Consider the following 12230-nt stretch of genomic DNA (forward strand, 5'->3'; position numbering starts at 1 on the left):
GCCTGCGGAGGGGGATGTGAGCAGCTCTGGAGAGGCAGAGAAGCCTCTGCTTGCCTTGGGGAGGTGTCTGGCAGTGTGGGTGGGTGTAGCTGAGCACCAAGGGGGTGATGGGGTCCGTGGGCAGCTGTGCAGCTAGTGGCTTCACCTCTTGAGCAGGTCAGGGCTAGAACAGCTGCCTTTGTGGCCTTCTAGCAGCAGATTCCAAAACAATCCAGAAAAATCCAGAGTCTCTGGCTGCCTTACTGACCTTGAAGCTAAATGAGATGGCGTCAATGGAGATGACAGACTTCCTGGCAAAGTTCTGCAGTGTCCCCGTGAGGAAGGCCTGGGGGAAGAAGAACCCGCTGATCCAGAACACGGAGGGCATCCCCTGGGTGATCCATTTCTGCAGGAATTCAACACGCTGCACCAAGTCGTTCAGCCAGGATGCCAAGGGCTTCAGCGATGGGTAGGCCTGCGGGGCACCCACAGAGGAGGGTTTTGAATGGCATCGCGGACACCCTTGTGCCCCAGTTGCTGACAGCTGCCCAGGGACTCATCCAGCCTGGGGCTGGGAACAGCTGTGAGCTGCAGCAAGCAGGAGACCTCTCCACGCCAGGGGAGCACGAGCCAGCTCCACGTGAGAGCCCGGTCCAGCTGTGGCGGCTGCTGGCTCATTCCCCGGTTCGGGTGAGCTCCTGCGGCGGCTGGGGCACGTACCTTGGCATTCCACACCTCGGGGACAGTGTTGCTGTACAAGCTGCTGGCCATCAGCTCCAGCTGAGAGGACATCACGACCAGGCCCTTGAGAGCTTTCAGCAAATCCTTCAGTGTCTGAGCAATCACCTCCAGGAGCCTGTTGTACCTGCAGAGAAAGAGCAGAGGGAGCAGAACCACTCAGTGCAGTGGCTTATCACCCGTGTCTGCCCGGAGAGGGTCTGGATCTCTGTACAAGGAGTGAAGCTCCTCCATGTAACTCCCAGCCCTATTCCTCTTTAACGGGGTCTCACAGCTGGCCCCCCAGCCCTGAATTGCTGACAGTAGTGGAGGGAGACAGGGATCTGCGGAAGGTCCTGGCTGGGACAACAGTCAGTGTGGCTGCCAGCCCCGCTGCCATGCTCAGCAATGAGGTTCCTCAGAGGTGGGTGGGAGCAGGGGCCAGCACATCCCTGCTGCTCCCCGAGGGACCAGCTGGTTGCTGGCCCAGGACGTGATCCCACAGAGGTTTTACCTGATCACCTCCTGTACCAGCACTGTGTTCATGGACTCTTCGTAGAGCTGTGGGTATTTGTGGATCACCTCCTCCAGGTTCATGGGGGCAGGCAGCTTTGCCAGGATGTCCTTGGAGGTCTCCTCTACGAGCTGGAAGGAAGGCAGCAAGAGGGTGAGCGACCTCCTGGCCACGGCTGCCAAGAAGGGGGAGAGGTAATGCCGGGATGGCCATGCCACTGCTGGCACCCAGCAGGCAGGGTGGCACCTGCTGAGAGCTGGTGTTTGTGCTCACTGCCTGGGCCGGGCACTGGCTGCCAGAGCACTGATGGGATCAGGGCACCCACCTCTTCCCTGCTGCGGCCTCCCAGCATGAAGGTCTTGGGTTGCAGCTGCATAATGGCCCCCAGCAGAGCAAAGGTTTCCTTCTGAGCGAAGGTGATGTTGGCATTCTCGTGTAAACCGAAGAGCTCTGGGCTATCATTGAGCGGCAGGCTCTTGATGTACTGGAGGTAGCCCTGCAGAGGAACCCGCGCAGGCTGTGAGGCCAAGAGCACAGGGATAAAGCTGTGGTGCTGCTACGGGCCTGGTCAAAAAAAAATTACTAAGCCAGGGTTGCTGGATAAGCTAAACCTGGCAGATCACAGACTTGGTTGGGAGATATTCCTTGTCTTGGTGTTTGAGATTGATTCATCTGACTTTTACACAGCTCTTTGCCCCATCACAGCCAGGAAACACAACTTGCAGCTTTGACTTAAGGACAGCTTATGTGTGCCCACAGCAATGCCTGCTGACACAGGACTTGGGCTGCCGGGGTGGCAGCTCCTCTGAGCCAGGTTTGGTGGCTGAGTGGAGGCCATGGCCGTGGTTTGTGGTCTGGCTGGGGAGTTAAACTGCACTTGTGTAGAAGGAAACATGCCATGAGAACGGGCAGCTTGGCAGTGAGCTCTGCTGTGTCTCCTGCAGAGCTCCTCAGGTACTTTAGGCATGTGATATCAAAATGATTCAGAGTACAAAAGCTTTCAGCTGGGGAACTCTGGTGATAGCTACTACCACCTCCTGTGCACAGGGACAAGATTTTCCTCCTGTTGCTTGAAACAGATGCAGCTTCCTGAAAGCAGCTGAAAATCCCCAGGATCTTACAAACTTATATTCCCCCAGGGAACTGGAAACACAGGGCTTTCAGGGAAGAGTAGATCCCCATTGCACTATGATGATCCCCCTGGATCTATGAGCTGCAATTTGTTACTCAAGTACTTACATCGAGGTCAGATGAGGTACTGAGCTGCTTGTAGATCCCCGATTCGGAATAGGCAAACTCAGGAATTAAAACTTCAGGCTTGTAGAAATCTTCCAAGGTACTCATGATGCAGCGCCTGTCCCAGTCATCAGTCACACGGCCGCCGTAGTTGATCTCCCCAGCCGTGTACTTCAGAACCTGTGAGGGAGCCCCCCATGGCTTTCCAACCCGCACGTGCATCGTGCATCGTGAGCCTGTTCCCTCCAGAGGAGGGGCCAGCTCACACACTTACCTTGTACGGGATGTCTGTGTATTCGTTCAAGAACATCTGTAGCTGACTGATGCAGATGCGGAGGTCTCCATCTGTGAACTCGTAGGGGATGTTGAACCCCAGAGGCCCAAACTTTCTCCTCTCCAGCATGTTCCCGTGGAAGAGGCAAAGTGACAGCAACAAGGATTTAAACTCTGCGACCTGTGGGCAGGGGAGCAGGGAGAAGAGGTGCTCAGCTTGGGAGGAGGCATCCTTGGATGGGGTCAGTTCCTGCTGGGACCTGGCAGAGGAGATGTGCCAATTCAGCAGCGCCAAGAGGAGCAAACCTCAGTCAGGCTGCTGTGCTGGGGAAGGTTGTGGCCCACTCCCTTGCTTAAAGAGACCTGTAAGTGTCTTACGCCACACCTCCACAATCCTGTTGCTTCTGTTTCTCAGTGAAACTTCTAATTGGTTCATCACAGAGTAGATGTGGGCTTATGAGAAATACCACCAGCCCTTCTCTAGCATGTGAGAGCTCTAGTGGAGAGGAATATCTATGCCTGGAGAGGAGCAACATCCAGATGGAGAGCATACATTGGAGCAGGCATGGGCTGGGGACAGCAAACCAAAGCATGACCTGGGTCTTACCTTGGGGCAAGAATTCAAGAAGTCATCACTGAAACTATTGTAGGACTTGAGCAGGTTGGCCTTGACCCCGTGAGGGGGCTCGATGGTCATCTTGGAGCCATTCTGGAGGATGGACACAGGGAAGTGGTTGCTCGGTAGACTGGTGAGCCAGAGGCGAAAGTCCTGATGCACCTGGAAATCCAGAAGGCAGCAAGTGCTCAGAGGGTGCAGGCACAGCCACTGCAGCTGCTCCTGCACTGTGACTCTCTGGTTTTACAGGGAACCTGTGGATGGTGCTGAACTAGAGCCGAGCTCCTCCCAGGGCTCCAGCCTCCTGCCTGTTATCCCCAGGGTGGGCAGGCAACCAGCTCACCTTGCTGGGGTCGATGCCCTCGACGAGTCTCTCCAGTGAAGGCATCCAGCTAGGGGCCAGGTGGCAGTTCTGGAAGAAGACCCAGTTGCCCTGCTCCATGGCACTGTGCAGCATGGCTTCAGCACGGGGGCCCTGAGAAGGCAGACGAGAAGAGCTCAGAGACCCCGGTCCATCGCGGGTTGTGCCCTGCTGAGCTGGACAGGGAGACAGCTGCCAGGTGGAAGGACCACTTTCCAGAGCTACAGCCTGGCTTTGTCCCCATGGCTCAGCTGGATCTTTGCTGTCTGATGACACAGCAAAGGCCCTTTTACAGCATTTGCAAGCCTGTGTGGGAGGGTGGAGGGAATGGAAGAACTGGGAATGGATTTGGGAAGTTAGAGGGCACTATAGGGGGAACTGCTGCAGCCCCCCCACCGAACTGACTCCTCCAGCTAGCAGAAGGTTGGTGAGTTATGGTCCTGGGGCAGGAGGGTGTTTTCACTGTGCTGCAAGGGTGTTTGACCTACTTGGAGCTAGGTGAGGTCGCTGGGAGTGCTGGCAGGACTGCTGCCCCAGGTGGGCACAGGCAGCTTACCTGGCCTTGGCCCAGAGAAATGGCAGAGAGCTTCTGGGAGAACTTCATTTCTTCAGCAAACGTGTAGAGGTCGGCAGCAGGGTCGGTGCCCGGGGACAGCACGAACACCAGGGGGGTGGTAGCAGTGGACTCTTTGAAGACAACGGAGAGGTCAGTGGCCTGCAACACAGAAAGTTGGTCAGAGTGGAGGGGCCACAGTGGCACCATGTGCAGCAGCTCCTCACCCTGCCTGACCTCCAGCTCCTCTCCAAGGCACTGGTATGCTCTTGGGTGCCGAGGCCAGAAACATGTTCAATAAGGGCCTAGTACATCTCTCCTCCGGCAGCACTAGGATCAGGGCAGTAACCACTATCCCATTTGTCATTCCAACTCTTCCCTCGTATGCCTGCACTGCCTGCCCCCTCCCACTGTGGTTTAACTGGTGGACATTAGATGTGTTTCCCCAGCTGTGGGAGCACTGTGGCTGCAGAGAGGCAGGAGCATCCTCACTGTAATTGGAAATGCTGATGGCCCATTGACAGCTAGCTTGAGGCCTCCTGCTCCACTTCTGGCCCCACCAGTGCTTCCTTTTGGCTGGTTACCTGTGGCTCAATGAAGCGCCGATCCAGGTTCAGTGCCACAAAGTCCTGCATGGCATTGGTGATCTTATCTCCCCGCAGACACCGAAGAACCAGCAGCTTCTGGAAGGCATCAAGCTCAGCTTCCCACTTCCCGGGCAGGGGCTGTCTGCAAAGCAATGAGATGCATTCTGGGGCAATGTGCCAGATCCTGCAGCTCCCCCAGAAGCACGCAAGTTGCCTGCAGGCAGCCACCGGGGTTTCAGAAGGGAGAAGAACCTTCCAGTCACTTGGCTGAGGGTGTTGTCTGTAGCTTTGAAACCATCAGCAGGCAAGCCAGAGCTGCTTCCACTGGGGAAGCACCAAATACTGCTGGGCTAAGGCATTGTGTGGCTCTGTGTTGGGCAAGCAACAGGCACAAGCAAGGGCCACCCTTGTGGAGACAAGGCAATGCCTCGTCCTCCCCCTTGCGTGGCACTGCACTGGGAGAAGAGCCAGCGCTGTGGCTGTATTGGCTCCTCTGGCTCTCCCAGAGACCCCATTACCTGCAGAACACCTGCTGACAAAGCAGGGGGCACTTGCCTGTGAGGCTTGGAGCTGTCAAAAATGGCCCTGAACGCTTCAAGGTTGGCCACAAAATCATTGGCGAAGTCGGAGAAGTTCTTCAGGCTGCTCAAGGCCAGGATGTCCCCCCACGCTCTCTCGTACAGCCAGGCCGGAGCTGGGTTCTCCCTCATCTCTTTTATGGTCCCTCCTGACAGCAGGTACTGCCACTCATCCTGGGAACACAACAGGACATGGTCATGGATTATAGCCTACCTGCCTGGGCCTGAGACACGTGGGTTTGTGCCATATACAACTAAAATCCTGTATATATCCTGTATAATCCAGCTCTGCATATAGACACAGGGGAAGGTTTGAGATCCGAGTGAAGACAGAAGCCCTGGGTTTGCCCATCAGCCTGCCAAGCCTGCCCCCAGCCCCAGGGAACAAGGCTCCTATTCCACAGCTATTCTAGGGGGCTGAACAGGCTGGGCTTGAGTTGCCCTGATGGGATCCCATCAAAGGACCAAGGTGACTTCCTCACCATATCAATCCGCCCATCGTTCATCAGAATCCGGATGCAAACCAGGAAGGCAAACATGAGCTTGTGCTTCGAAAAGAGGCTACGGCACACATTGCTGTAGAGACTGAAGGTGATGTAGTTGTTGATGTTCACAATCCGGTCCTTCAGGGTGTCTGGAAAAAACCCAACAACCAGCCAAGGATGGTGGGTGCTACAGGTGATGTGGAGGGTGCTCTCCACGTCAGCTGTTGGTTCCTGGTCACAGGGGACACCCGCACCCTGCCTAGGAAGAACAGACGCTGCTCTCAAATATAGACTTGGCAGAGAAACCCCTGTGAAAGCACAAGGCTGTGAGACACAGCACACAGAAGAAAACACTGCCCCAGCATGGGGAGGGAGCCCACACTGCACCACGGCAGCCTACATGGGCCCAGCCACCACCATCCTGGTCATCACGTACTGCTGGTGGGGAAAGCTGCCCCCAGCCTGGCAGCAGCAGCCAGGAGCTGTGCGTGGAGGCGGCTCTGTGACAAGCAGAGTCACGCCGTTACCAGGATGGCGTGTACCTCGCCTGTGCCCTGCACTAACGTCCCTCCTGCCTGCTCAGACACGGCAGCAGAGAAGTAGCAGGGAAGAGAACGGAGGGCAGGCTGCGATCACATCTTCCCTTGCTGTGTGGACACAACTAGGGGCAGGTCTGGACCGTGCTGAGAGCCAACGCAAGCAGCCACGTTTGCCTTGACTCTGCAGGTGTCCTACCTTCTGCTGCCGCTAGACCAGGCATGTGGGGTGAGGAAGAGGATAGGAGGGGCTGCTCTGGGTAGGCACCTGCTCTCTCGGAGTTACTGATCCCCATTAGGAAGATGTTGAGGAACCACTCAAGTGAGTACTGGTACATGGGGTCCACATTGGACAGGTCTGAGACACAGAAGTAGAGGATCTGTGAGCGGACAGCCACAGGCACATACTGCAGGCGGGTGATGTTGATGTCTTTCTCTGTCTGCTCTGCCACCATTACCTTGGCCTGGAGGACAGAAGAGACGTCATGGTTAGTGGAGTGCTGGCAGGGAATGCACAGCTGCACGGGGAGAGCACCTCCACCTCTGACCTGGATCTCTCCTGCCTTGAGCTTGGATGCCTCCAGCACTTTGATGAGCTCCAAGTCATCTACAGGGTTTCCTTCAGAAGTGCTGAGCCGATACAGGATCTGGTCTTCTATTTCCTTCAGCTCCTGATGCATCTTGGCATTGCTAACAATTAGCTGGTTTCTAGCTTCTTCTAAGTCAGGCCGCTCTGCAGCCACCACTTCTCCCAGCAGTTGGTCTTCCAAGCCACTACAACAAAAGCCACAGAGGTGAGGGTAGGGGCAACAGGCCCAAAGGTTTGAGGACTGCGAGGAATGAGGCTGAGCAGCATGGGCAGCTAATGGGGTAAGCAGGTACCTGGGTGAGAGGGTGAAGTTGATGAGAGTGAGCTTCGTGGAGACCTCGGGGCTGTAATGAGGGTTGGGCAGGTTGGTGGTGATGTACATCTTGAAACTCTCATGGTAGGGGATCACTGTATCCCCCAGCTTCAGCACGGTGTTGCCTTGCTGTCTGTAGGTCTGTACCAGAGAGGGACAAATACAGGAAGACTGGGATGGCTACCTCTTGTGAGGGAAGGCATCCTGCTGTGCCCTGGGCTCTGCAGTGAGGAGAGAGTCTGAAGGCTCTCTGGACAGAAGAGCTCAAAGCTCCCTGGCAGACCTGAAGGCCTGAACCGGAATAGAGCAGCTGTATTCCATGGCCCTGCCTCCCAGGCAAAGACTCCTGCTGGCAGGAGATCAGGGTGTGCAGGAGGCTGCCAACATCTTGGAGCCTTTGCCAAGAAAGGCAAGCACAGAACAGGCAGCATCCACGTGAGTGCTGCTGCCCAGAGAGACCTACAAGCCCACCACATCCTACTGCACCCTGGCCAGATTTCCCCTTACAGCCCCGCCGGGTACCCGCTGCCCCTCCCTGCCAAGGCGAGACACAGGACCTGTTTCAGCAGGACAGGCTCGAGGGCCGGATCCAGCTCCTCGCCGACGTTCTCCAGCAGGAAGGGCTTCCCAAAAGTGATGGCCTTTTCCAGACTGCAGAGGAAGTCCCGGTCATTCATCTTGGCTACCTCCAGATCGTTCACCTTCTCCTGAAAGGCAGCGGGGGAGGGCATGGTCCCTGCAGTGTCCTGTCTACCTTCACATCCAGCTCTGGTGCATGGTACACCTCTCACTGGGCTGATTTAGCTCTCCAGCATAGCAGAAACAATATCTTTTCTTGCTCAGTTAGTTTTTGGCTATTTTGGCAAGTTTAGTCCATGTCACTAGGCACTAGAGACAGCTCAATGAGATAGCAGGAAAGGTGGGAAACAGGGAGAACCTCCTTCAAAGAGCTGTATTCCTGCAGAGCCCTACACTGGTATCTCAGAGCTCATTTGCCTGCAAAGTGAGAGCAGGTGGGTGGGAAAAGCCCTCAGGGAGCAAAAGAGGAGCAGCTGCCTGAGCCTCCTCGTGACCCTTCAAAAGGGCAGTGGGTGGCCCTCTGGAGGAAGAGGAGAGGTGGCTGTTTGTGTTTCCAGCATTCTAGCACCAGGGACTGTGCTTGCTAGCCAGGTAATGCTGCCCTGATCCCTTCAGCCCTAGGGACCCTAAGGGCTGTTATGGGAGATGCTGGTGTTGCTGTGTGTTTTAAGGTGTGGTGAAGGATGTCAGGCCCCCAGAATACTAGTAGAAAGCCAGACTGGGAATTTGATGCCTCACTTGCTTACAGCAGGGGCCTTCCTGCCCTGTGCTGATCTCCCCAAGCAGGGAGATGCACCTGGGATGACTATGGATGCAAGGCCTGCCTAGCACTGGGAGGGCTGGGACAGTGTGAGGTCTTGCACCTCTGGAGCCCAAAGCCTGAGGCTGCTCTGGGCTGCTCCTAACAGAAAGCTGCTTCCTCTATCCTGGCAGACCTGGCTTTCCTCCCCACCACTCTTACCAGATTCTTGATCCACTTGTTTGCTTGTCCTTGGGGATCTATGTAGTGAGTCCAGCGCTGGGAGAATTGTGTTATTACCCCATTCTCAACAGACAGGGTGTCGTTGGGTAAACCAGCAATCTAATGGGGAAGGAAAAGCTGTTGGGAACACCTGGTTGCACAATGCAGCTGACCAGAGAGAAGCCCTTGCTGCCTCTCTGTGGTCCTAGTGTGGTGGAGGGGGGTGGTGGTGAGGGTACTTTTAATAGAGCAGCTGAGCCCAGAGCTGCAGCTCTGCCTGAAGCAGCTGAGCCACAGGACAGAGCTGTGCTGGCAGAGTTAGGCTTGGGCAGGGTATGGCTAGGGCTTGGCTCTAAGCCTGTGGTTTGTAAAGAGGAAGCCTTATGGGTTAAGGCTGATGCCCTCAGAGACGCTGCTTGCTGCTGCCCTGGGTGCTGCCAGGTCCTCTCCTGCACATTGAGCAGCAATTCCAGCTCTGCACTGTGGAGGCACTTGGTGGTTATTGAGCTGTTTGGTCTGGGGTCTGTCCTTTGGTACAGGTGACCCTCGTGAGTGGTGAGCTGAGTGTTTTAGCCCTTGCCTGAGGCTTTCAGTCTGAAGTGTTGGGTTTTGTTGCAACTTGCCTGCCAGGAGCGGATTTCCACAGGGTCTCCAAGGGTGCTGATCAGGTTTGGCTCCTTGGTGTGAGGAATGTTGTTTTCTGACAGCTGCCTCAGCCACTCCTTGCACAGTGCTACACGGTAGTGTCCCTGCAATGAGAAGCACCATCATAACCTTTCTTTTGGTTGCAGCTAGTCTGCTGTGAGCATCTAAACCCTTCTGTTTCCCTTCAGAAGGGTCTCTGTGCAGCCTCTGGCATAAACAGAGAGAGATCCAGGAGGGATTTTGCACCCTTTTGCCCTACCCCTTTCTCCCAGTGGATCTGGCCAGCAACAGCAAGAGGCCAGGAGAGCAGAGCAGGTAACCGAACCCCTCGCAGGGAGCATTGCACACTTACTGTAAAAGGGCCCAGGTATGCCACAAAGCCAGCTGCAACCAGCACATCCCCAGTGATGTTGTGGATCTTGTAATCCAGATTCTCTGCAGTGTCCTGCCAGTGCACCTTCTCATCAGCCAGGCTGCGTATGAGCTGTGGGATAAATTGCACACGAGAGCTGCTGCATGGCCTAACCTTGTGTCCTGGACCTGCTGCTCTGTGGGTAATGCTGCAGGTGACTCTGGTGTCCAGACGTTGCAGGGTGGCCCCTGCCATATCCTGAATTCTGTCCCTAGCTTTGAGCATGTAATCCTGGGATTACTGGGCTGCTCTCAGCTGTCCTGGATGCCAGTTGCTGGATGAAGAAGCTGCACATGGGAGGATGGCAGCTTTTCACACCAGTGCCTGGCTAGCTTGGCTTCCCCAGTCCTGTTGTGCTGCTGAGATTTGGCTAGGCAGCTTCAACCTAGGATTGTCATGAGCTGCAGGCACGTGGATGTTTTCACCACTGTGCTCCTTGTCCTGAAATCAAGCTGTCTCATGTAAGCAGGCAGAACCCACCTCTGTCTCTTACCGTATCAGCACGGCCCAGTCTCTGCTGACATTGCTCACACTTCATCTCCAGCTCCTCCTTTTTAGCTATGCAGACCTTGTACTTGGCTTGCAGCATGGCAATGCCACCTTCAACCTCCTTCAGGCGTTCTTTAGCTTCCTCAAGAACCTGCTGAGTGGCATGCAGGTCCTCTTCTGCCTCCTGCCAGGCTTGCTGGGGAGATGCACAAGGAAACAGTGGGTGTGTTGGGCATGTGGCCAGGCTCTTCCCCAAAAATCCAGAGATCTTGGAGCAAGAGTTGGTTTTCCATAAAAGCAGTAGCTGATACTGAGACCCTTCCCTGTATGACAAAGGTTGACCTGACTAACTCCAGGGGGATGTTCTGCAAACCCAGGAATAAAAGCAGGAATGAGGAGGGCATTTCTGCATAGCTCCAAGAAGCCAAGGGCCTGTGCCAGCTTACGTAAGCTCAGGATGTGGCCTACTGGTGACCAGAAGGAAAGGTTCCTCTGCTTGCCCCAAAATAATAATAAAGAGATAACTAAGTTTGGAGAGGATTAAGGCTAAAACACTAGTGAGATATTGGAATGCTTCTGTAAGTACAGTTTCTGCTAAGCCAGGAACTCAGCACTAAGTGCTTCTGTCCCAACATATTCTAGGCTGATTTCTTTTACTTTATTATGTTAATGGGTTTTGAGGCTTTGGATCTGCTAAGGCTTGTTCGGAATATTATGCCCTGATCTGCAGAACATGGTGACTCTCAGCATCAGTAGAAGGGGGCTGCTAGCACTGTTTCCCTAACAGCCAGAGCAACTGGGTCATGCTGCCTCTTACCCGCTTGGGCTCCACAACCTTGGCCACAAAGTGGTACTTGTGCATGGCATGGACCCACTGGCAGATGGAGGTGCAAGCTTTGGAGACCTTGGCGATGGCAGCTGGCTGAAACTCCTCACTGTCAATGTAGGGCTGGATGGCCTTGATCACAGTGTCTGCAATATTGTCCTGCAAGGAATGGTGGGAGAGAAAGGAGGTAGGTGAGGAGGGACTCAAAAGGCTTCCCCCAGTGGCTGCGGCCTGCCCCCGGGGCCTGGCAGGGTAGTTAAGGTATTGCACTGGAATGAGAGGAATGAGGCTGCTGTGTGTTGAGGCCTGGGAGGCACAGCTGTGGGACTGGGTAAATCCCTTCCCATACCACTTCCATCCAGCTCCTCCACATGGAAAGAGCAGAGGGACAGGAGGCGAAGACCTCTGCGTCTGGGTCCTGTTGCCCCAGACAATGAAGTGCAGCCAGCTGACACAAGGACTTCCAGGCTAAATGCATCCTCATCCTCTGTGGTGTTGAAGGATGTTGCCCACAAGGAGCTTTAAGCTTCATTGCTGCGAGAAGGATCTCTGTGAGGCAATACCTGATGCCTGGTTACAGCTTCCCTCTGCCACCACTTACCTTATCATACTTAAACAGGCTGTCCAGGAACTTCCCTGGGTCCTGGAGAAGGACCCTGCCTGGCTCCCAGTAGTCATCCACCTTGGTGTCTAGCTTTTCTCCGGCCACCCTTTTGGGCTTGATTCCTTTCATAATGCAGAGAGCTTCAATCACCATCTTCACACCGAGGGGAGGCCGCTGCATTGCTCGTACCTTCAAAACCCAAATGGAGACAGTGGGTTGGCCTGGTTCTCAGTGAGATGGGGTGCTCATCCCTCAGCTGACCCAAGGGAGACTGGGACCAGAGGCAGGATACTTAGAGGATGCAATGCACAGGCAGGAATGACAGGTATTTGAAGGGAAAGCTAGTTATCAGAAAGGGCATGGAGTGAACTATAGGT

General features: G+C 55.1%; 1 protein-coding gene across 1 annotated transcript in view; it reads right to left on the reverse strand.

Moving 5' to 3' along the window:
* Positions 1-12230, reverse strand: part of DNAH1 (dynein axonemal heavy chain 1) — a 71332-nt gene that overhangs the window by 1120 nt on the left and 57982 nt on the right. The window contains exons 55-76 of the mRNA XM_074835815.1: positions 11851-12042; positions 11241-11408; positions 10428-10619; positions 9875-10006; positions 9501-9626; positions 8878-8997; positions 7895-8044; positions 7318-7478; positions 6984-7209; positions 6704-6899; positions 5897-6048; positions 5388-5588; positions 4834-4974; positions 4253-4411; positions 3679-3810; positions 3327-3497; positions 2721-2900; positions 2450-2626; positions 1536-1706; positions 1211-1341; positions 700-844; positions 248-454 (exon numbers count right to left, since the gene is read on the reverse strand). Coding sequence (XP_074691916.1) covers positions 248-454; positions 700-844; positions 1211-1341; positions 1536-1706; positions 2450-2626; positions 2721-2900; positions 3327-3497; positions 3679-3810; positions 4253-4411; positions 4834-4974; positions 5388-5588; positions 5897-6048; positions 6704-6899; positions 6984-7209; positions 7318-7478; positions 7895-8044; positions 8878-8997; positions 9501-9626; positions 9875-10006; positions 10428-10619; positions 11241-11408; positions 11851-12042 — 3630 coding nt within the window. The remainder of the gene's footprint in view (positions 1-247; positions 455-699; positions 845-1210; positions 1342-1535; positions 1707-2449; positions 2627-2720; positions 2901-3326; positions 3498-3678; positions 3811-4252; positions 4412-4833; positions 4975-5387; positions 5589-5896; positions 6049-6703; positions 6900-6983; positions 7210-7317; positions 7479-7894; positions 8045-8877; positions 8998-9500; positions 9627-9874; positions 10007-10427; positions 10620-11240; positions 11409-11850; positions 12043-12230) is intronic.

Source organism: Strix aluco, chromosome 11, assembly GCF_031877795.1.
Source record: "Strix aluco isolate bStrAlu1 chromosome 11, bStrAlu1.hap1, whole genome shotgun sequence".
Taxonomy (NCBI): domain Eukaryota; kingdom Metazoa; phylum Chordata; class Aves; order Strigiformes; family Strigidae; genus Strix; species Strix aluco.